This window comes from Amphiura filiformis, chromosome 3 (assembly GCF_039555335.1).
Source record: "Amphiura filiformis chromosome 3, Afil_fr2py, whole genome shotgun sequence".
Classification (NCBI taxonomy): Eukaryota; Metazoa; Echinodermata; class Ophiuroidea; order Amphilepidida; family Amphiuridae; genus Amphiura; species Amphiura filiformis.
In genome coordinates, this window is record NC_092630.1 from 69,513,634 (window position 1) to 69,539,839 (window position 26,206).

Below are 26,206 nucleotides of genomic sequence, written 5' to 3' on the forward strand. Positions count from 1 at the left end.
ACCATGCGCCCGACGGATCTTGAGATAGTCTGTCCACAAACTCCGCTATCAATTTGCGCTGATTTGGGCATAAATTATGCAAATTAGCTATGTTAATTTGCATATTTTTCACCGAAAACATACGGTTACGGAGCAAACTTGGATACCCTTCCTCCCACCAAGTAGCGTCGCCGTAAGTCTTACGGTTCCCCAGATACAGCTCCGGACGGACACACATATACGAATTTTTTATTCAATAATGAACAAATACATTTGGGCCACCAAAGCGGCATTATAAATCATTACATGAATAAATTACAAACAACATGAAATTGAACAGGAAGAATTAATTGATTTTGGTGAGCCTGTATCGCAGTCTCCAAATGATGTTGGTTCCAATCATGGAACTGACAGAAGCATACTTGGCAACAGCCTTGGCAACACGCTTTGGGAAGCCAAGTTTCTTCAACCCACTTCGGAACGGTGATGAATATGGCCGAGTGACCCAATCACGAAGACAAGGATTTTGCAATCAAATCCGCACAATGTGAGCAAGTTACAAAGAGGAGTATACTTTTGGAACTTTGTGTTGTAACTTTCCGCAATGAAAGCATCGAAAGGACAAGTTACTTCCAAGATGACACACTTCATGTTTTCGTGATCAATGAGAAATAGGTCTGGTTTTCTTGCTTGAATGTCCTGAAAGATGTTTGCGAATTCAATTTCATCATCGTCATTCGTGAGCAGGGCGCCCAAGATGATCTTTTCACGGTAGATATCACACCTGTTGTATTTTTTAATTTCCTTTTCAAGGATATTCATGATCCGGTTATGTCTTGAAATGTAATTGTAATCGAAATTGCATGCAGCCGTTTGCTACATGTGAAATTGTATCATATGGATTTCTGCAAAGAGGGCACGACTTGCTAACCTGAGGAAACATTACATGGAGCAATGAATTTGATTCAGCGATTTGGAGTCTAGCTTTGGTGATAAACTTAATCAGGTCGACACTTAAATCACCATTCTTTAAATGCTCCATCGAACATGCATAATCTGCTTTCTCGAGGTCCGCAAGTCTTCCCTGTGATTCAAGATTTTTCCAGTTGCTTAGTTCAGTTTCAGTCAGTTTCTTTATGATAAAATGATAAATTACTTTGTGACAAACCATAACAGTTTCACCTGCCTTTATGGCATACGCAAAGTTTTCGTTGTTTGATTTAACCAACTCGATGGCTAATTTTGAGCAGATCTCGTTTAACTCAACCCAGGCTGACTTGCTCAAGCAAGTCTGAATATTTTTTATGATGATACCATTTTCATCAGCTTCATACCCAGCAAAATTTTTACCTTCATCATTAGTTTCTTTAACTTTTCTTTTTGCATGTGCAGTTTGAGGGACTTTTCAGCAGTCTTCCGGACCACATCATCATCTGAATTCAACATCTGTACATATGACGCCACCTTTTTAGCGAAATAAATACTAGATGGTTTTCGATTCCAAGGCCTCCAGATGATTTTGGGACAAAAACATACTTGCGGTTAGAATTAGTATGTTGGCCTAACCATGATCTGGCATACTTGATTATTAAATCCTCCATTGCCGTCAAAGTTTTAAATGGTATAGGCAGAATGCTGAAAAATCCTTCAACTGTTGGAATGCATAATGTATTGATTGCTTCAAGTTTAAAGCAGATTGCAAGCGGAGCAATGTCGAGTTTTTGCAATAAATTTTTGAATTTTTGGAATAATTCTGACACTTGATGAGTCCAATGCACCCGTCATATTGATTGAATAACCAAGGTACTCATATGACTTATCACGTTGATATTTTTCCACAGGGTTACCCTGCAAATTGATGATGGTTTGATCAGCTTGACCACGCTTATACCAATTGTTGCCTGATCTACGTTCGTACAAAAGAGCTGATTTTTGAGCCTTGATGTCAAGTTTGGCCCAATTGCAAAATATTTCAACTTTCATTCCCATATCAACAATTTGCCGAGGATCACGTGTACATACGGCAATATCGTCAACATAGGCCTGGACGGGGATTGGCAAATGTTGCTCATCAAATGGTTCTGTTAACCATCTCAAAAGCATGTCTATACCAAGTTCAAAGGCAAAAACAGACCACGGGCAACCTTGTATGATACCACGACCGCGCTTGATGGTGGCCGTAGTTCCATCCTTGCATTGAACAGTAAAACACGAATCTGTATAAACATCCTGGAAAATGTTTAAATATATATCTGGCATACCGTGTCGGTAAGAGCATGTTGCATAAACCGGTGCTCAATACTACTAAATGCATCAGCAAAATCTATGTATAACATGAACATTTTACTGCTTTCATGACGAAAGTCTTCTAGAGTTTGTTTTTGACAAAAAGCATGTTCTAATAACCCTGGTCTTGGCATTGCGCCTTTTTGATTTGGACACATTCTCCCTTCTTCAACCAACCATGGAACTAAGCGTTCCTTCAGTAACATCATGTAAACTTTATACATAACACAAGTCAGTGAAATGGGTCGCCAGTTATCAATTTGGTCCAGATCACGCCCTTTTTTGGGAATCAAAATAATTTTTGACTTCTTCCAATCTTCAGGAATTTTCTGGTTAAGAAAGCATGTATTGAATATGTATAACAAAGGATGTAAGTTGTTATCCAAGTTTCTACGCAGATCTTCATAACGCAGACCATCTTCCCCTGCAGCTTTGCGTGATGGTAGACTTTTTAGCACATTGCTGAGTTCTGTTTCAGTAAACGGATCCGTTGACGGGAAATTAATAGGGGATGCGGTAAAAGAGTACGTGGCCATGGCTCATTATCGAATACTTGTTCAACCTGAGTTCTGTTCTTAGCTTTGTGTTTGAAATGGTTTTCAATTGTTCCGAGGTTTATCGTGCACTGTTGTGGCGGTTCTATGATGCTGTCATTCTTGATAATACCAATCGCCTTGGCTTTATCGTTTTTCCACAGTTGATTAAGTTTTTGTTTACTAACAAGTGAGGGATTCCCCGATGATGTGTATTGAAAGCGGACTAACGCTCTGTTTAACAAAACTGATCATGTGTGGGATGTCCCGTAGAAGCAATTGTTTGTATTGTTCAGATGTGACCTCGAGCTCGCTAACTTCGTCGGTCAATAGGCTTGTATGGATTGGGAATTTCAATAACACCCGTTTCGCATATTTCAATGTGTCGATATTCCATGGTCTACCATTATCAGTTCCTTTCAAATTTCCGTTATCGTAGAAAAATGAGGTCAAAATGGCCAAAACAGTCCACCATTTCTTAGGGTTAGGGTGACAATAAGAATCATAACTCCTACCGGTTATCAATGATTGTCTATACGTTCGCTCCAATTCTTCAAAAGTAGCCCAACTACCGTCCATGATATTAGCCTGACAGCATCGGGTGAACTGAGCGAGTAGTGTTGGGTCTGTCGGCTCTATCTCCCGGTGCTCTACTCGGATTTTTCCTGCTCGGAGGGCGGCTTTTACAGCCTTTTTAAGGCGACCGACCCCTACCATGTTGTTTTCCACGTTTTCGGCTGTGGTCAAGACGGATGTGAGTCCCAAGATGACGATCCAAAGGTGAAAAATGGAAGTTGCAACAGAGCGTCGTGAAAACGATGTGAACCCTCCGCCATCTTGGAATACATCAGGTGATCAGCAGATGTGTATCATAGCTGAAACCAGGTTTCGTTACCATGCGCCCGACGGATCTTGAGATAGTCTGTCCACAAACTCCGCTATCAATTTGCGCTGATTTTCGCATAAATTATGCAAATTAGCTATGTTAATTTGCATATTTTTCACCGAAAACATACGGTTACGGAGCAAACTTGGATACCCTTCCTCCCACCAAGTAGCGTCGCCGTAAGTCTTACGGTTCCCCAGATACAGCTCCGGACGGATACACATACATACATACATACATAGGTAGTCGTTACTCTGAGTTTCATGCCTAAAAGGCAATCGTCAGACGACACGATGAAATGCTTTGGGTGGATTACCATCACTTGGGAATGTGAAAGAATATACATTCCATGGTGTCAACACAGCCAAAGTCTATTCAGAGTCAGTCTGTCTATCGGAGATAGTCAGAAAGTGCTCAACTGCAAAACAGGAGCGTATTAACAACATTTTACTCAAGTTAGACTATCTTTTGAATAAAGTGCTCAATCCCAAAAGGGAGAGCGTATAAAAATTCAAAGAACAGACCTTCCAGAATAGGTAGTCGTTACTCTGAGTTTCATGCCTAAAAGGCAATCGTCAGACGACACGATGAAATGCTTTGGGTGGATTACCATCACTTGGGAATGTGAAAGAATATACATTCCATGGTGTCAACACAGCCAAAGTCTATTCAGAGTCAGTCTGTCTATCGGAGATAGTCAGAAAGTGCTCAACTGCAAAACAGGAGCGTATTAACAACATTTTACTCAAGTTAGACTATCTTTTGAATAAAGTGCTCAATCCCAAAAGGGAGAGCGTATAAAAATTCAAAGAACAGACTTTCCAGAATAGGTAGTCGTTACTCTGAGTTTCATGCCTAAAAGGCAATCGTCAGACGACACGATGAAATGCTTTGGGTGGATTACCATCACTTGGGAATGTGAAAGAATATACATTCCATGGTGTCAACACAGCCAAAGTCTATTCTGTTAATACGCTCCTGTTTTGCAGTTGAGCACTTTCTGACTATCTCCGATAGACAGACTGACTCTTTTTTTTCATGATCCGGCTTCCCCCGGAGATGTATATTCTTTCACATTCCGCAAGTGATGGTAATCCACCCAAAGCATTTCATCGTGTCTGACGATTGCCTTTTAGGCATGAAACTCAGAGTAACGACTACCTATTCTGGAAGGTCTGTTCTTTGAATTTTTATACGCCTCCCTTTGGGATTGAGCACTTTATTCAAAAGATAGTCTAACTTGAGTAAAATGTTGTTAATACGCCCTGTTTTGCAGTTGAGCACTTTCTGACTATCTCCGATAGACAGACTGACTCTGAATAGACTTTGGCTGTGTTGACACCATGGAATGTATATTCTTTCACATTCCCAAGTGATGGTAATCCACCCAAAGCATTTCATCGTGTCGCCTGACGCATTGCCTTTTAGGCATGAAACTCAGAGTAACGACTACCTATTCTGGAAGGTCTGTTCTTTGAATTTTTATACGCTCTCCCTTTTGGGATTGAGCACTTTATTCAAAAGATAGTCTAACTTGAGTAAAATGTTGTACATACATACATACATACATCCATACATCCACACACACGGACAGACAGAAATAGTGATTACTAAGTCCCATCCTGAACAAAGTTCAGGCGAGACAAAAATGTACTTACATTATGTAAGCTGGGCTGATAACATCATGTTTGTATTTGACGCCGGAAGTGAGACATAATTTGCGATTTTCGCCCAGATTTTTAAAGCTTTTTTCATTGAAAATTTTCTCTAATAAACAACCCCTTTTAAGTATAAATGTGATGGTAAATGTGAACGCAATCTAATAAACACAAAATCTGATATTAACAGAAGAGTAGGATTGCATGTGAGGATGTTAAATTTGGAAACCATGGTTGACATACAAACATTAGCAGTCAACGCTAGGGATATAGTGTGTCTTGTCTCAACTTAAAAAGAGTAATGCTATGTTGGATTTCGCAGTGGTAGATTCGAATCAGTGCATTTAGGCAGCTGCGTCGCCAGTGTACAGACAAATCGCCCTTCTATGTGTGCATATACACCCCACGGGATTAGGTTAGCATGCACGTTATGAAAATGCCACTGCAAAATCCAATGTGGCATTACTCTCAACTTGAGACAAGACAGACTATAGCCATGAATACTAAACAGAATACGATATTTGTACTGCTGTATGCAATAAGCTTGAGCATTGAGCTATTAAGATCAAATTGGTCTACTGATGTTGGTTGATTATCAGGTAGATTAGTTAGGAATATACCTTGCATAGAAAATCTCTGATCGTCCCTGTGAGTAGAGATATGTGGTACTAACTTTGTAGGTATATGCCTCAAAAATAATAGTTATACTATTTTTACTCTCAGCTTGTATGCCAGTGCTTTGAGCAAATCCTCATGATTTGAAGCTGTGCCCAATGAAATGTACATTGATGTGACCAACTTTTGTTGCCATACCTGGCGTTCTGGTTGCACGGTAACAGCCAACCTAATTTCTTGTTCCTCATTGTACACTGTATCAAGGACTCCACCTGGTACAGATACATCAAAGAAATCAACTCCAATCTCTACGAAATCACGGAACCAGTGTTCCTTGACACGGGCTTCCAGGTAGTAAGGCATGCCAGCTTGCAAAGATAGGTAATCAGATTTCTGCTCTGTGTGTGAAGTAAACCATCTTGAAGATCGTGGAGAATAACAAATTATCGTCTGAAAACAATCAATAAAAATCAATAATTCAACAGCAGGTAATCACAAAGATTAAATTTAATTAGCAGCCAATGAGAAATGTATACAAAAGTGACAATGTGAGAATGATCTTTGTAATTTCATCTTAGGTAATCAAATTTTGTACTTTATGTTGCACAGAACTGTATAAATGATGTTCCTGTTGCCTAGTAAGAGAGAATGAACTATACCAAGAGCAGTAATGATGATGGTGATCAATGATCACCACTGATGTACTTTTCTTCATTAAGTTTGTCCTACACCAGACGAGTAGTATTAGTCATTCTTTGGGGTGAACCACTAAGCAGAATTGAGCCATTTTCAGCAATTTCCCATTGAAACTTGTCAAATGTGTGCTTTTATTTGACATCTATTACAAAGTGATAAGGACCTACACACACAGAGATAGAGAGGCAGAGATTGATAGAGAGACCGGGGGGAGACAGACAGAGATGCAGACAGCTAGGGAAGGAGAAATAAAAGACAGATTATCGTCATCTGGCACAGGGACATATTAATTAGCTTTACCATGTCTGCTTCATCACCACTTTCACTGAAGTACAACTGATTCTCATCATCACCACGAATCCAGAAACGATATTCTCCGTCTCGTGGGGGAACAAAATAACCCCTCAATCTACCAACGTAATTCTCTGCAACATCGTGTGGTGACTCCCCATAAAACTGTACTTGTGGTTCTAAGTAGTCGCCTGAAGTAACATCAAAAGTGGCAGTGTCCAAACTGGAGAGAAGAAAAAAATGAACAAATCATTGTTAATGTAGCCCAGAATAGCAAAATGGTTACAAACAGATTGATGCATTATTTTTGGACAAAACTTCTCACTTTACATAGCTGTGTATTTTGAAAAGTGACATGAATAATTATGATAATTGGGCTTAAAATTAATTTTTTTAAACAATTTTCCTACTTTTATCCAAAACTAGCTCCACAACTTGCGCGCAAAATTCACATTTACTGTCACATGTCACATGAATATATAATATCTATAAACATAAATTTTTTTTTTTAAGTGAGATATTTGATATTAAAAAAAATGCCATTTTATTGAGCTGAAACATTTCTATGTACACAAATCAAATCTTACTTTGTATCAGCAGTAGACCACCTCTCCCACAGAATACCCCTACTTCCAGGGTATGTGGTTCTATTGGTATCAGAGCCTTTGTTTGTGATACAGATTATGACTGTATCAGAGATATTCTGAATGTCACATGGTACACCTGAATGAGTAAATAAAGAAAACATTCCTGAGTGCAAAACTACTGTAAAAGTGGTGTGTGTAATTTCTCTTATTTTGCCTATTTTGAATTACTTTGCTTGTTTTTTAATTTGCAATTTTGAATTTTCTCACATATACATAAAAGAACACATTTGCAAGTTTTTATTTTCGTGGTAGCTGCGTTGAGCATGAAAATTAATGTTCCATAAAAATGTCCACTTTTACAATAGCAGAAGATAAACCATTCTTTTATTTTCTCTGGGTGATACAGAAAAGAGGAGCATCCACACAAAATGCAGTATCTCAAAGCCTGCAAAGAATTTAATCTCTATCACAAAGCACTTATTTTATTTTCCAGAATCAAACTCTAACAGTAAATATAAGCCTCTTTTTTTTCTGAGTGAAAATTGTATGCCGTACTTCAAAACATAACTGATGAATGATCATGATGATAAACAAATAATGTGACTATGTCAATTTCCATTTTCTACCCTGCATGCGCACTCTGTCGGAACAATGTCAGTTTCCATTGGCATTATACGGATCATTTCTCCACCATTATCCTTCTGCGAGAAGGATAAATTCCCAGGAAAACTCTCACCGACAGTTTCTAATGGGCAAAATTGATCTCTTAGCTGGTATATTCTGGATAATGGACCCCAATGGAAACACACTATATGAGATTATATGGCAAAGTATTTACATGAAGGCATAACAGCCATTTATATACTGCTTACCTTCTACCAATATGGTGGTATTTGCATAAGCATAGAAATAGTTTCCAGTGATGATGAGTTCAGTTCCTCCTTCCAAACTACCAGTTGATGGCTCAACACTTGTAATTTCTGGAAACAAATGGAAATGTATACAATAGTGATGATGTAGAATTACAGTTTCTGTATGAAATGTATGGAACAATCTTTCACATATGGATAGAAAACCTTTATGGCCATGCAATAACAATATGCACTATTATTTTGATTTTTTCCAACTGAAATAAAGTTTAATTGGAGAGTTATATCAACACTTCTAAGCTCTGTTGCTTTGTACACATATTGTATACTTCCCATATTCAATAGCCACAGGTCTGCAAAAATAACTGAAAGTAAGTTTCATCAAAATCACCACCAGACTCCTTTTGCTAGAGTGCACTGATTGGTATGTTAAAAGGAAGCAGAGCATAATGTCACATTGTTTTCCTATGTTCCACAATGACAATCAGAGTAAGAGAATTAGCATTAGGATCTCAACATGCCAATCCTTCACATCTGTACCTATTCTGTACAGTTCCCCAATATGTGTATATACACTTATAGATTGAGCAGTGTATTGGGTACAGAAAACTCACACTGCATAACATGAGGTCAACTTTTGAGCTATCAGTGTTGGATATAGGTTACACAAAATGTTATACTATGAGATATGACTCTTTTGGTGGCAATCCTTATTTGTTTATTTAAATGTCCATGCCGAAACACACTTGGGTCCTGATGGGACTGGGCTCAACAAAATGCTCAGACAGGTTAAAAAGCCTATGTAAGCATGCTGACATAAAATGTAAAGAAAAGAGAGGAACATATTTAGACAATAATAACTGCGCACCATCTTTTTTGAGGTCATTGTGAAAATGTGTAATTTTCACCGCTCCCGAGAGGTTTTTGTACAATTTATTTTTTGCTTTAATGAATTTTCTAGTGATGTTTTGATTTTAATGTAAAGGAAATCCTTCAATTTATTGTCTGATCAATATTGGATCTGTCTGGCCTTGTGCCAAATGTTATGAATAAATAAATAAATAAATAAATAAACAAACAAAACCCAACAGTTTCACATAATGAACCCAAAATAGAAGGTGCAAAGTTATTATTGTCATTCATTACTATTGTATCTGATATTTTGTACAAATTAAAATAGCATTTTATGTTATTTTATGCCATAAAACGCTGTTAAATATAAAGTTTTAATTATTGTTATAAATAACCCTACAAAAAATCAACCATGCGAACTTGATATTTACGCCAACAACAAGAGCTACCAATCACAGATGCGACAGTTTCGCGTCGGCGTGTGTGTTGCCATAACGCTTAGCATACAGAAGTCAATGACCATGCAATAAATGCACGGTCAGGCAATCAAACTCTTTTGATTGGATTGCACTTGTTGCGTATATTCATAATAATCACATGAATTAGATGATCTTAAGCTTGTTTTCATTGTTAAAATGGATTCAATCATATTTCACATTTTGTTCACCACTGTTTAAAACTCGCGTCCGGCGCGTCTGCGTGGTTTACTTCTAAAGCAGCCCTCATAAAGTAAACTACAGATGACTCAGTCGTATCGTTGTTAAACGGTGATAAACAACGGTGAAACATGATTGAATCCCTAAGTGAATAAAGGAAATTCTTATCCAATTATTTGAGAGGTTGTGATTATTCTAATGCCAACAGGAACTTCTATGCATATGTCAGTTAAATCACTTCATTCAAAATCACTCTACTGCGAGTCTGCGACTGGTTTCCAAGGCATATGCATAGCAGTAAGCATTGGCGTAAGCAATCACTACCTCTTTTATCCCAGCCCTTTTCTTACCTGCATGAGTTTGGTAGTGATATAATTTGTCCTGGCCACTCATTTTAAGAGAGGATGAGAGTGAAAAGGAACGTCCAGCTGAACCAGATATCAGGAAACTAAACTGCTGAGACTCTAAATGATTGAAACATAAAATAAGGTAAATACAATAGATTCATGCGCACTTTATCGGATTTTCATGCGATTTTAAAATTTTTACGGTCTACATTATTTTGGGAAACAAATTTTTGAGATGTGAAGAATAGGGTAGTCCGCACCCCAATAAGGGGGATCAAATTAAGTTAATTAGTTAATTAGGGCCTTTCGGGCTAAATAAGGTTGCCATATTTTTCATTCGCATACTACTTTTTTGTCTCATACTCTGGTCAGCTGCATCAACTATTACATCAACTTTTCATACTTCCAGATTTATCATTTGTCAAGCTCACAATAAATAAATTATGTCAATAATGTCAATTATTGTGTACTCAAAAGGGTCAGTGTCCTTTATGGAGATCCTCAAGACTTTTTAAGTCTTGATCTCCAAAAAGGACACTGACACTGTAAATGAGATGTTAAAACATCTCAATAACATCGATGTACTCAAAAGGGTCAATGTCCTTTGTGGAGACCAAGACTGTTTTGCTACATGATGTGTACTTATAAATCCACCTCGCTTTTCTATTTCTAAATGATAATCTCACATCACTAATTGCATAAAAATAGAACATTTACAGACTCAAAATGTCAGTACCATTAACCAACCATGTATTGCAGTGACCACAAAAGATGGTGACAGCGAAGCACAGGTGACCACTGGTTGTTTCAAGTACTTGTTGTAAATCTTATTGATGACCATGCCTCCAAAATGTATCAATAACAAGTACGAGAGGTGTATTGAATACTTTAAAATAAAATAAACATATTTAGAGACACATCTTCAAATTGCATCTTCTACGTAAGTTATTTAAAGACATATTTTACAGTCTATGATCTGAGGTTACTTGTCCAAAATTCATTACTAATATCAATAACAAGTATCTAGGAGGTGTATTGAATACTTAAAAATAAACATAAAAAGACATATCATAAAACTGCCTCTTTTACGTAAATTTAAAGATATAATTGTAGTCAAGAAACAAAACTACATTAACATTTTGGCACTCTACGTTTCGCTTCTGAAGAGTGAAGTCTTGTTTCAAGACCTTACTAAACAGATCTGTAAAGCTGTAATGTAATGTAGTTTTGTTTCTTGACTATAATTATATAATGCTCCCAAATGGTTGAGCACTGTCAGCACTCTACCAATCATTGGTTTTATCTCGCTTGGAATTATTGATTTAAAGATATATTTTTCCATTCTATGATCTGAGGTTACTTGTTGTAGCATCGAGTTATAACTCGATGGCTGCAAGTCTATGCCTCTCAAATTTAATACTTTATCAATAAAAAGTATAGGAGGTGTATTAAATACTTTAAAATAAAAGTATTTAGAAACACATCGTAAAACTGTCTCTTTTGCGTATAAAGATGTATTTTACGGTCTATGATCTGAGGTTATTGAGAATCAATATACCGATGCCAGCAAGCATCAAGTTTAATTTGTGCAACTAATAACTGGTACAATGAATTGTGTATACTGGTCAAAGAATAGAATCAATACAAGCATTTTTTGGTTAAGGACGGTTTATTGATTGGATTGATTCCAAAATGTTTGCCACAGATATGCAACATGGTTGATTTATTAAAACGATTAAGACAAATTAAGTTGATGAAGTGCCTTTTTTCTTTTACTGAAATAAAAACCTATTGCACCTGTTAATTTCCTGGTTTGTATACATTTCCAACCAGATGGTTATGTCTTTGAATTGAATGCTTTTCTTAGTTTTCTAATTTTGTTAGAAATAGTTTGAACAGCACATTTTCTAAAGTCACATATTCTTTAGTCACATAGAGGTCATCAGTGTATCATCATTTTGGCATTCTTGTGGGTAAATCAATGTTTTTATCTTCTAACATAAAGGAAATCATGTGACAAACCTAGAGACAAGTGCAGATTTGCACCCACAACATAAAAGGAAATGCAACTGTATCGATTTAATAGCTTTTACCCACAAGATGCCATTAATATAAGAATTAACCCTTGCCCATGATGATCTGGTGTCTAAGGTCCAGATGGTGTTCCCTTAATGCACACACCCCTACTGATGCAACCATCACAAACAACCCTTGATGGAATAAGTATGGTTACACTATTTCATAAGTGTTGGCAATAGTTGTCCCTGCCAGATCGCATCAATTTTGCCATGGGAAGCTAGAGCTCTCAAGTAGCACAAAATCTAATGATGCTTTTTAAGTGTCCAATTTCCAAACTTTTGGTGCAGTTGGCAGCAATTAGCAGCAAACTGCTTGTAATCACCCTAAGTAGAAGAACACTTGAATGAAGGAACTTCTGGTACCTTAATGGTCAAAAAAGGTCATTAAACACATTTGTGACCCCTCAGCACAACTGAGCCCAGAAGTTGCCAATCATCATTTTTGAGATATTCAACCAAAATATTCTGCTTGAAATTAGCTTTAAAATGATGTATATCATGTCTATAGTACTTGACATTTAAGCAGTGAAAAATCAATAAAACAGTCAATAAATCCTTTGTTTCCTATTGTTTATTGTTAAGTTCAATAAATCCTTTGTTTCCTATTGTTTATTGTTAAGTTCAATGGAGCATATCTCAATAGTGGCACTGGCGACATCCGGGCTCAGTTGTGGAGGATGGTCACATTTTGCAATTTCAGAGACTTTCAGAGAAAATCTATCAAATATACTGCCACAGCCTGACACTTACAAAAGGAGCTCAACTGTAAGGCAAGTTGAAGCAAGATTTTCCACATCAACTTTTCTCCAAGCAGCCCAATTTGCAGGGTAAAACATGTTGTGATGGTGTCACTGCATTTTGTACCAGCTTATGACTTCAATCAATACATTATTGATGACTACATGATACATGTAAGCAAATGTCCTGTGATTGAATGGGTAAGATCATACAGGAGGTGCCACATACAAAGATTAAATTATTATTGCATATCATCACATGCTCCATCATGCCGTCATGTTGTACCTGACCTCAAATTCTTATTGAAAAGTGAAAAACTTTCATCACTATGTATCATATTTAAAAACAATACCTTTCTAGGAAATCAAAAAAATTGACACATATTTCTTTCTATTCAAAATGATTCCACAATAGCTCATACCACATATCAATAATAGCTAGTAATGTTACAATTTTCACAAATGGAATTAGTATGTGTCACTGGTAAACAAAACATATGGAAGAATGTTCCAATTCCAATTAGAGCATATTGATTGTGATATTGAACACTTTATTGTGACATTGATATCATTCATAATCATTGTTTATACATATTAAGCTTTATTCATAAAACATGGATTTAACAAATTTTACAACATGGGTTAGAACACGGAAAATTGATTTTAGAAACTGGTAAACTTCGGGCACTAACCAAGCCCATTACCAAGTAACTAAACTAAACTAAACTAAACTAAACTAAACTAAAGAATTCACTTTGACCAAAATTTGGGAAAGCTTTTATCCAGGCAAGGTTCAATGCCAGGTCAGTATGAGTAAAATGTAAAAATATACAACAACAAATAAAGTTATTGACCCAGCCATTGATTAAATACCAGTACTTGGATTTCAATGAACATATAATTAGGTACTCACCAACAAATGTACCCTTTGGTTTGACAATCATATCTCCCCATTTAGAAGTACCATTACTATCCAATGTAATTCCATATCTTCAATACAAATAATATATCAATATTATAGAATTAGACATAATTGGTAACTAATTCAAATCAAATACTATATTTGCCCTCAATTTTGCTAACTAGAGCATCATAATACACCAGATGCCAAGTTAGGGAAAACCCCAAAAGATTGATGACATCCTATAAACGAAACTAGTTTCATCAGGAGGGTGGGGGTGAAAAATGTTGATTACATTTCCTCTTATGCTGCAAAAAACAGGTTATTTTTACCCACTTCCAGTTTCATTAGAGAAAGGGAGGGAACGGGTCCCGGGGAAGGGGTCAGCTATGAAAGGCGAGTGGGCGAGTTAGCGCAGCGGTAGTTCCCTCGCTTTGCACCACTGAGGTCCCGGGTTCAAGCCCGGTAGCGCCCAAGGACTCATGTGCACTTGGTTTATCCCGATTCCATGCTCGCTCTCGCAGGTTTTCTCCGGGATCTCCGGTTTCCTCCTGCTTTCAAAAAATCGGTGATTAGTTGTTTGGTTATCAAAACTTCCTTCACCCAATGGAATTTGGGGAGCTGCACAGATAATTGGTGGATGTTACAATCTAAGTGCGGATAGGTCTGCGCCTGAGGTTCGGCTGCAACTGGCCTAGATGATGCGATCTGATTGTGATGATTCACCATGGCAGCAAAATTACAGCGCTTTGAATCCTTCAAGATCTAACTGGAAAAAGGCGCTATATATATCCGAAATTTATTTTATTTTATTAAAGGAAAATACTTACATTTATAGGACAAAATTGATCTTTTGAATTGTCCGAATTAACAATAGTCATGAACAACTTATTTCATTAAGGGGGTACTACACCCCTGCCAAATTTTGTGCCTATTTTTGCATTTTTCTCAAAAATTATAGAGCATTGGGGACAAGTAAGATATGTATATTAAAGGGGCAAGAACTACGATTACTGCACTGGAAATGTTATTTCAGCACAGACAACAGTTGTGGAGTTACAGTCAGAAATGAGGGAAAACCATTATTTGATCAATAAATCAATAACTACTTGCTTTGAGTTGCTGAAATTTCAGTACAGTAGTTGTAGTTCTTTCCCCTATAATATTCATATCTTACTTGTCACCAGTGTGCTATCATTTTTAGAAAAATGCAAAATGGGCACAAAATTGGCTAGGGTGTAGTACCCCTTAAGGGTTACAAATTTGACATAAATTGTATGGCTTTAGCTCCCATGGTCAAGTGGTCAAGGCACCTGTTTGTGTGTTAGCTCTCAAAAACCAGTGGTCCTGGGTTTGATTCACAGACAGGATCACATTTCCTGTTTCCTTCTATGAAATGTTACACATGTACAATGGCAAGCTGTTGAAACCCTTATGTGAAATTGAACTCTGTTGGTAGCATTTTGTGAAAGCCTTGCTACATACTCTTCAGAAGACATCAATATCTCATAGCTTGGCAAACAATGTAAATAAAATAAAGCTCAGTCTACAGTAATTAAAAAACAAAATAAAATATATTAAAAATAATACTTACATGTCACCCGAGTCTGGATCTGTAAGATCACACATGTAGTCTCCCCAGAAAACCCTGTAATTCATTAAGAGAAAATGCATAATAATTGTTGAATTCAGGGTACACCTAATGATAAACTATGATTTTTATAGGTTTAAATAACATTATTTAAGTTATGGGTGTCAATCCCAGGGGGACATTTTCCCCCACCTTTTGGCAAAATGACCCATTTTTTGGATTGCTGGATTGGCACTAATGATTAGATTAGAGTTAGATTTACATGTAGGTCTTATATTTTTTGTTGTATGTCAACAAAATCGCTTAAAAATTCAGGATGTTCTTATTTTATGTTGTTATAAGCGAATATAATGTTCCAGATACCGCTAGTTAATAAAAACATTAAGAAAAAGTACCTTAAAGTTGCACTTTCTGTTATTATTAGACATTTTGGACTAGCAGCCCTATATAAAACCATGACACTCGAAAGGCCATATCTCTGGAATGGAACGTCCGATTAAGATTATTTAAACGCCAAAATGTTTCTTTCATCAAGTCCTAGCCAATAAGTTAGGTCTGAATCAATTTAAAAGTACTTAAATTTTTATTTTTATTGGCTTACTCAAGAACTCTAGCTTCGAATTTGCATGTGGTAGTTAGTTACGCATTCGATGCTAGAGTACGTTGCTATCGTTTTTCAGTCGGTCAGTGCCAGCAAGTGCCAAAGTGGTGACATTTTTATTCAACAGATGTTATTTATTCTGATAATGTTGAAATCTGGATGAAAGTTATTTTGATGAGTCAACTGGATCTTTTGAGTAAAGATTGCCTATTATTTGAACAGTCTAAAATTGTGTTGAAGTGCGATTTAAAATCACCCTTCATGTTTACTTCTGAACTTCCATTGCTTTACACGGTCATGACGGTGCGGTGTCATGCTTCAGCAAATCCGAATCCGACCAGATTTCCAATGGAGGACGAGGACGCCTGTCACACAGTGCCATCGCCCCGATATCTTCATGGCAGAAATCGCCATGGTAGGTTGAATCCACCACCACGCAACGCATGGCCATTTTGTTCCGACCTGTTTAGTTTTGAGATGCATAATGGGCCGAAGGACATCTGACTAAGGCTACTGACAATAGCCCGGTGACTGACCTCGCTGTGTGTAAGTGAGCATGGTATACGCCATAGTTCATCTGCGATTGGCCTACACTGCACTATAGTTCAGCACATATAAAATCAGAATTTTTGTCAAGTTTTTGAGTTCAAGACGCAAGCTTCTTTCTCAAGATGCTAGCTAACGACTATCATATCCGTTGAACATATATTTTCAAGTACAAGGAACCAAATCTGGTTTCTTTAGACGAAATCATTTACGGAGATATTCATAATTTTCTACCCGGTATCCAAAGATTTTCATCTAAATATCAAATCGTGTATAGCACATTCACGTGTATCGATCCCGGGTATTGATTTTAGTATCTCTGCAGTACCAAGTAATTATTAGAATAGCCAGGCGATGTCGGTGTGTGTCAGTTCACATCGATAATTTTTCTCTCCCCAAAATATCTGTTTTTTCAAACATCTGCGAAGTGCGGATATTTCTGCTTCCATTTCACCATCTATTGGAAGTTTAACCATTTCTGACGTGCTTAGTTACTCTTGAGCTCAAACCTGAGTTCAGAATTTGTGCATTCCCCATCACTTTGCGACCACCTATTCCTAGTTCACCACGTAAACTTGTATGGCTCAAAATTCGGACCGCTCGCCATTAAGTTTACTGATTTCTGTGTTTTGAAATTTGTTGATGTTTTAATGATTTCCCCGATTTCCGGTCGATTATTTTAGCTGTGTCACGTCACGTGCATGACGCTGGTGGGTACCAGCCAATGACGTAGAAAAACATAGATTTCTGAGCTCAAACTGGTACGTTGCCGTTTCATTGACAATCACACACTGAATAAGCCATTATGAAATGAAGGGACCTAACAAAATCAGCATCAAATGCAACTAAAATGGGAACTGAATTTACTCTAGCATGTATGGATTAATGAAATTAAATAAATTACTTGTTTTAGCATATTCAACTTTACTGTGTACCATTTTTTTATCAAAAAATTGCTGAATAACAAAGGCAAGCACGCTCCTAAATCTAGTTCATTAAGCCCGTTGCCATGAGGGCTCTACAGGAACGGCGACTGAAGGCGAAATTTCGAAAAGTGGTAGAGTTGTTTAGCGTGGCAACACTGGTGATATACCAGATTCAGGCGTGCTTGCCTTTACAATTCAGCAATTTTTGGATAAAAACAATGGTATACTAGGAAATTTAATGCGTTTTAATACATGATTTGTTCAACTTTGTGTATTTATACAGCACCCAAACCGGGACCCAAACCGGCTTCACAGATTCGGCGAGCAGGGCACTCTATCCTTTCTACCTCATTGGTACCAGCCAAACTTCAGAAAAAAACCATGATCGCCGATAACGATGTGATATATGGGACTTACATAGGATTACACAGAGATATTTCTTGCCAAAATTTGACCATTTCTAGGCAAGTTGGCCCTACTTTGTCTGCGTTATGTGAAAAAGGACAATCTTAAGTAAATATACGTGCAACGCTTTTAATGTTTTGATGTTTTGGGAGACTGGGAGGCATCCGAATAAAAAAAATGATGGAGCCTATTCTTGACTGTGTAATATTCCTTCACAAAGCTGCCCTATGGTAATAGTCTTATACGATGGACAGATAGTATGGCCGATAGTATCAGTTTGTGAATGAGGACATCGTATAAGTCCCTTGTACTAACCTATTCCAGTGTTTCTTGTAGAGCAGAATTCAGCAGCTTGACCATGGAGTAGACTACACTGTTGGGTATCTGGTCTATAGCCCGGGCTCTAGCCTCGAATGTGAAGCTCATCGAGCAGCAATGATGATGAACATAAACACAACACAAAACGTTCAAACCTGCCTATTGTTATTATAATATCATTCTTTATGATGAAAATAACTTGAAAATTCTGAACTAAAATTATTCGAACTTGCGGGTATCAGATATTCACAGCCCGTCACCATTTTATGATACTACGGGCGTACACCACTAAAAATGACTAATCGGAAAAATTGGTTTGCCCGAACACAGAAAATAATCATGATATTAGTCCCCAAGGCTCCCATTTCTCCAAATGTTTTGAAGTTGAGTGATGATGAATAATAAATCATAGGGCTACACCAGAGTGGTTTAACAAATCATAATTAGATAATACATATTGCATAATTATACTTTTTTTCTGTATTCAATCCTGTCCTTTAGGCCTAATGCTGTTTCTTTTTGAGATCCTTCCCAATACATGCACACTCGGACAAGCAATTTAACGTCTATATGATAATCAACCACATAGGTTGCCTATACTTGGCTAAAGAGCTACAATTGCCATTTACATGTGAGTACCCCCTCCGGGATACTTAGACAAACTTGACAAACTGATATATTTTTGTTTGTTTTGTTCTTTCCTCCTTCTTTTCCCCAAGTGGATATTTTAGCTTGTTTTGCCCGGGATATGTCCCGGGGATGTTCCATCTGCACAGGCCTGTTAGGCCTAATGTTACACCTCCATAGGCCTACACACATGTAGGCCTACTGAATGATGTGTGGTTATAAATAATAGGCCTATACAATGTATGATAATTAATAATCTTTGATCGTAAACGAAATACCTAGAGAAATAAAAACTATACTGCAGTCTATTATAGCTGTCAAGTCGGACTGCCAGTTTAATGCGTGAGACCCCAATATCATCAAAACAAGTTCAACCTGCTTTCAGAAAATCTTATCCAAATCTGATTTCCTTAAATTCCTTTTCACTCTATGGCAATCAGTTTAAGTGTAGTTTAATGTAGTAATAAACCAATAACATATACCTTAGTATTTCTTGTGTTTCATCTGGGTCTCCAACATCACTTTGTGCAACTTGTTGTGTTGAATATATATCGGTATACAGTTTGCCACGAATTTGCACAAGGGTTCCTGAAAACAATCAAAGAAATAATGTAGGCTAAATGACGTTAAACTCTCAGTGCTGTTGTTATCACTGTCGCCATCGTCATTCATCATTACCAGCAGCATCATCATCAGCAGCAGCACTTTTGGCAGCATCATCATCATTCGTCGATGTCACCACCACCACCACCACCAGCACCACTATACTCACCTGGGGTTCCCGAGGGTGGAGTTGCATTATCCACATACGGCGTCCTATTTTCCTTATACTGAAAGAAATCAATCAAATTACATTAACTTTCAAATGGTATTTTTTAAGATTTAATAACAAGGTTTATATTTTAACATGTATGGGGGACGAATATGTCCATACGCATGTTTGTGAATAAAGTCAAGAAAAGGCACAAAGTGTCCACCACGACAGATAGAGTATCAGGGAACGAAGTAAACTCAGAACACGCAGCTTCGGAAGGCCTGCCTGAATGTGAAGTTAACATTTTTTTAAAACCCAAATAGTATTGCTTTTGCTAAATGTATTTTCTATAATGCAATGCTAGACTGCTTTACAATATTGGCTGATTTTTTCCTAGTATAGGGCCTATATTTTTTATCCAGATCGCGAGAACCGCTGTCCCCCGAGTATCTTGACTGTAATGATCGCGGCCAGATGATCATGATATGTATAGGGTCTACGAGACTTTAGTAGGCCCGAATAAATGCAGTGCATAGGCCTATTAGACGGGCTTATTAGCCCGGGCTGTAGATGTTTTGGTTTGCTTTATAACGTTCCATTTGCCTGAACTATCACACGTGAAGCCCACCGTGAAGTCATATAATTATTTTTGTTTAAAAGATGCATACCTCAAACCGACACCTGTGTGTTTGCCCCGAACACAACACGTCTACCTCCACTCCGTCAACGAAAAGTAGCAAGGAGTACGTCCCTTCAGACGCAGACCTGAAAATAAAAGCACAATGAGGTACAACTGCCCAAAATAATTGGTCTGCTCACTCAAAAATTCCGGGGGGGGGGGGGGCATTCAACTATAGAAGTGACTGGTAGTGTGCCTGTCAATACTAGGCCTCCTTTTCTGAAGTCGAATAACCGATGACCCGCTTTTGTAAGTTCGGCTATATACCCAAAGACACCTTTTTCCTATAGAATTTTATCATGATGGCATAATGAGAAATCTTTTATTTCAGCAACTTGCTCCTTGTGGCGTCTAAAAGCTAGGTGTGAGGCTAAATTGGACTTAAAGCGGACCCCACCCCAACATGGACCTTTTCTCATCCCGCCCCGACAAATAAATTCACAGCTACACGCCGCATTACCTTGTATCGCAAATGATCCTTTGGCTGTTTGACCAATAAGGCAGAACATCACATTCTATAGATGCTGTAGAATTCCTTAAGTATACTTTGTTTCCCTTCTCTTCATTACCATTGCCGTAACTGAATGCATCTTTGGAAATGTCTGTCGGTACACGTATAAGCAAATATTAGCGTTGAGAAAATCATATCGCAACTAAAACTCCATACGGATACCGTAAAACCCCGTCTACAAGGATATACCTAAGAAACGCCCTCAATAAAATTGGTTGCTTTTTGTATTTGGAGTTTGAGCAAATATATACTGGCACTGGGTGGCTATGCATTCCATCTAAGTATGTTGTAACACCAATCAATTGTATTGACATAATAACGACTGTTTCGTATATCAGGATCGTATAGCTCAATTGATAGAGCGTCAGACTTTGGAACTGAAGACATGCTGAAGAGAGCATGGTCCGGGCAACGGTTCCGTTTTTTCATTCTCGTTTATTTTTTTCTTTTTGTTTTGTTTTTTTTTTTTTTCTTTATATTTTCCTTTCTACTTTTAATTTTAGGTGTGTTTTTTTTTGGTTTTTTTTTAGTTGTTTTTTATAGTTTTTTAGTAATTTTGTGGTTTTATAGAAACTAGTAAAAGCATTTATTCTAAATAATAGCGAAACCCACGGTTAGACAGATGTGTTGTAACTACTTGTCTGTCCTCGTCTTTGCAATAAAAACCTATGTTGCACCTTTGTGCCATCCCAATTCTTGAGGAATGGTAGGTAGGGTGCGTTTTTGGCTTAAGCACGATTTTGTTTCTACTTGAAATGATATCAAAATAAATATTGTTCTGTTGCCACAATTGCAGTTTTTTCAATAAAAAAAATAGATGAGGAATAATAATTATTCCATATTTGAATCTATTGTCCCATCAAGAATAGAGTGTCTTCAAAAACTTCAATCAATTCATCTGACAAAGGAAACTATTCTGGTCATTCAATTTTGTTTCGCTTGCACCTGTTATATCACAGGCGTTGGTAGAGAAGGCACACTTCTCTTGTCTTCACCGAAGTAGTGATGTAAACACTAACATGATTAATTACCATAGCTAGCAATGGACATACACTGTCGATGTGACGTAATTAATCGGATTAACTACCATAGCAATTGATGAATACAATTTCGAATATATAGCCCTGCACTTCATCGTTCACGTGGCACCTATGCATTAAACCATAGTTGTCAAAGAAATGCTAATCACTCGCCATGTAAGATTAGTATTTATGAAAAGAGTGGTATTCAATCTATGTTTGGTGACATACGCGCGGGTGATTAGTGCAATCTGCTTGATGGTAGTTATTGCGATTATTACGTCACTTCGACAGCGAATTGTAGTATAGACGAATCCAACAAGCCAAGTGATGGTCAGAATTTATTCGGCCATTATACGCTGGTGAAGTTGCGTAATTAATCGGATTAATTACCATAGCAATAGGTGAAAACAATTTTGAACATATCGCGCTGCGCTACAAGCAGGTTACACTCATCACCTGTACTGTGTATGTCTGCAATCATAGATTGAATACAATACTGGTCTTTTCAAAGATACTAATCTTACAGGTGCAGCATGATATGGTTCAATGAAGAGGTACCGCCTGAACGTATCAGTGTATAACGCGGTATATTCAAACATCGTTCTCCCGTACTGCGATGGCAGCTAAACCGATTATTACGTAACTTCGCCAGCGTATTGGAATAAAACAGGAGGATGTGAGTTCATAAGGGCAATGTCGGGGATTATAGGTCACAATCGATGTGGAGAGATGAGAGGTCCGACCAACAGCCATAGCGAATGGTTCATGTTCAACTAATTCCAGCGGACGGTCTGTGGCTAGTAAGGAATCGTCTTTGACCACATGCGCAGATCTGTCTCGTCAGGAAGATATTTAATATCCCGAATTTATAATAGGCCTATGCCTACCAGTTCCATCGTATAACCGATCTGCTAGAGAATATTTGTTACCATGTTTAATAAATTCGTATTTATCGTATAATAAAATGTAGCCAAATGTATATTATGTGTCACACGGTTTTCTGCTGAACCACTAGCAGGCTATGTTACCGCATCTATGACAATGACAAAGGTGAATTTTGATGATTTTTACGATCGTCCGGATGAGTAAATCACTGAATGGGTCTTTAGTTCCCTCCTCTCCTTATCCTGCCAATATTATATGAATCAAAGAAAAATAAAGAAAAAATAAAATTAAACAAGAAAAAAAGACTAAGAAAAGAAACAATAAAAGAAAAACAATAGAATAAATTAAACTAAATATGAAAAAAAATGATCACAAAAGGAGTCTTTAGAAAATGCAAGAAAATATAAATGAAAAGTTTGAACAATATTTAGTTTATAAAAGTTTGTGTGACCGTGATGAGGCTCGAACTCACCATCTTCCGATCTAAAGAACCAAAGTCTTATGCCTTGCCAAGTGAGCTATGCTCGTGAGATGCGAAATAAAGATAAAATAATACATTGTATACCTGCTTGTGTCGGTAAATGATTTGCTCAAATTCCATAATGATACAATATTGTGGAGGGCGCTAGCGTGAAATATGCTATCATCACAGTCGCTACTATTCCTTGTAGACGGGTTTCTACGGTATTGTTTCTGTAGAAGGTAATCACGCTCAATATAGTAGGCATATCATTGATTTGTTAATACTAAAAATAGTTGATCAATATGATATAAATTTCCCATTAATGTATATCATATTGATAGAGTATTAACAAATCAAAGATATTACAGGTCAATAAAATCATTAAACTGAAACAAGTAATATAAACTCAACCCAGAAAGTATCGAAACGATCATAGATCAGTAGATGGTCAGATATATCGGGAACTGAAATATATAGCAAAAACTTATTTAATGCGCATTTTGATACCTCTTTTGTTGCTCTACAATATCATTTGGTCGAGTTATAGGCGCTTGAGTGGCTTCAAGTCGGATTTTGAAAGTTGCACTTAGCTCCTATTCAAGCCAAATGCGTTCGTCGTGTATACACACACACACAATCAAGACAAAGGACACCGATGTGCTCTGGTTTTAACCATGAACTTTACTTTATTTTACTCCTTCGACTTCCAACTTCAATACTTGCTACCCTTTACTTATCTCTGACTTATCTCATGAACTCTTTCTGCTGACATCTCAATACTTGGTGTGCCCACCATCACTGTCTATCACTGCCTGGATTCGTCGTCGCATGCTCTGAACAACGCATTTGGCTTGAATAGGAGCTAAGTGCAACTTTCAAAATCCGACTTGAAGCCGCTCAAGCGCCCATAACTCGACCAAATGATATCATAGAGCAACAAAAGAGGTATCAAAATGCGCAGAAGAAAGCTGCGCTTTATATACATTAAAGAAGTTTTTGCTATATATTTCAGTTCCCGATATATCTAACCATCTATAATCGTTTCGATACTTTATGGGTTGAGTTTACTACAGGTAACAGTAACTCGCACATGAAAGAGAGCGGGAAGAGAGAATTAGAAAAGTTAACCGACATCCATAACAAACACCGACACTAGTTGTCATGGGAAGGTATTCAGGCACATATTTTTGTATTAAATATATCAAATTATTTTATTTTCTTCTGCAGAAGTCAGTGTCGAATATGCTGTTTAATATTGACGTGGGTGCGCGTGTTTCTCCGAATTGAGCAAAACGGGCGTTCGAAGTTAAGTTAGGTTATTTTATATTGGCTCATACGGGTTAGTTAGGATATTAAAGGGTGAGGGTTATGCTTTACTAGTACACTATGAATTCGTACTATTATTTTTTTGAATAGAATCCCTACTCGTATATTTTTGATCCCGTAACTATTCGTTTTGATGAGATATACTGTTAATTTTTTTATTATCTCTTTGACCCGACAATCTTATCAAAATGATTAGTTTCCGTTTTATTTCTACAAGTAGTAACTATTCATATTGACAAGATCTCCAACTCATTATTTGACAAGATTATCCATTTCATTTTGACAAGACAACCTACTCAAATTTGATAAGTTGGGTCATATTTGACAAGAATCTATTCATTCTATAATAATTTACAAGATCGCCGTTTTAAATGATAAGGCAATCTTATCAGTTCAAATAATATCTACATTTGAATAGTGTCTTGTCATTTTGATAAGAATATGGGAGTAATTTTGAAGAGAAATCTGTTATGTCCCCATCTGATCGATTTCCCTTGTCAAATTTGACATGTTTATATTCAAAAATGAACAGATCGTTTTAAGCGTGTAGGATTTTGCTCAATTCGGAATCAAATCGGCGCCCCTTAACACTAACAGGTGTGTACAAGAAAAAGTATTGGGTCGGTCAAGCCTATAGAACATGTTTCATGTATTCGTTGCTATGGTGACTGATTGATTTCATTAAATAAAAACTTACCTCTTCCTTTGATTGTTAGTCGGGTTCCTCCGCGAATACTTCCAGCGTTAGGGTTAATATCCCTCACTTCTGGTTCTCCGAGTGTTAAAGGAATCAGTGCTGTTAAAAAAAAGTGCAAGAATGAAATAGAGCTGAAATTATCGTTTTTATCCTTATAGTTCGTTAGACGGCCAGCTGGAAGTATTTCTAACTAAAACTAACTGGCCCACAATTATATGAATTAATTTGCCATAAATTGCGATTTGCGATTCACTTGTCTATTTCACAGTCGTTGTTTTTTAATTCGAACGGGAATGATTGATGAAATCATAGAACTAATTCATCTGTCATCTGATAGTATCATCCTTGTAGCACAGGGATGGGCAACCTTTTTACCCCCATGCGCTGGTATTAAATAGCGCATTTCTTTGTTGCCTCATCTGTTGGAGCCAAAATTAAAACTAAGGACCCCCTAAACCGAGGACACCTAAACCGAGGACACCTAAACCGAGAACCCCATTTTGAATGCTTTTCCAAGCACAACAGACCAGGTTTTGGGGTCCTCGATTTTGGGGAAATTGGTTCATTTGACAGTGAAAACTAACAGTTTGTAAAAAAAAACCAATTCTATTTATTCTATTTGGAAATGTTACAATATATATATATAATTCTAACTATATACAAAATGGTAATATTAACAAAAACTTAAATCATAGCAAGTGCGTTTTACAGCAGCACGACACATCTTTGAATACATGTACTACTTTTTCAAAAGCATTTTAATGAAACCTAAACCTGCATAATGAAAAATATTTTTAGCTGCATATTATTATTATAGACAAATATAAACGTTTACAATTCATTGTACTACTAGTACTAGTATTAGCGGTCACCTGTGCTTCACG

At 37.1% G+C, this 26,206-nt stretch overlaps 1 protein-coding gene across 1 annotated transcript in view; it reads right to left on the reverse strand.

Annotated features, from left to right (window-relative positions):
* LOC140147463 (fibrocystin-L-like) overlaps positions 1-26,206 on the reverse strand; it is a 63,689-nt gene that overhangs the window by 33,993 nt on the left and 3,490 nt on the right. The window contains exons 2-13 of the mRNA XM_072169241.1: positions 25,323-25,421; positions 20,879-21,020; positions 20,408-20,504; positions 19,758-19,815; positions 19,468-19,573; positions 15,566-15,619; positions 13,984-14,060; positions 10,259-10,372; positions 8,404-8,511; positions 7,532-7,667; positions 6,954-7,167; positions 6,156-6,407 (exon numbers count right to left, since the gene is read on the reverse strand). Coding sequence (XP_072025342.1) covers positions 6,156-6,407; positions 6,954-7,167; positions 7,532-7,667; positions 8,404-8,511; positions 10,259-10,372; positions 13,984-14,060; positions 15,566-15,619; positions 19,468-19,573; positions 19,758-19,815; positions 20,408-20,504; positions 20,879-21,020; positions 25,323-25,421 — 1,457 coding nt within the window. The remainder of the gene's footprint in view (positions 1-6,155; positions 6,408-6,953; positions 7,168-7,531; positions 7,668-8,403; positions 8,512-10,258; positions 10,373-13,983; positions 14,061-15,565; positions 15,620-19,467; positions 19,574-19,757; positions 19,816-20,407; positions 20,505-20,878; positions 21,021-25,322; positions 25,422-26,206) is intronic.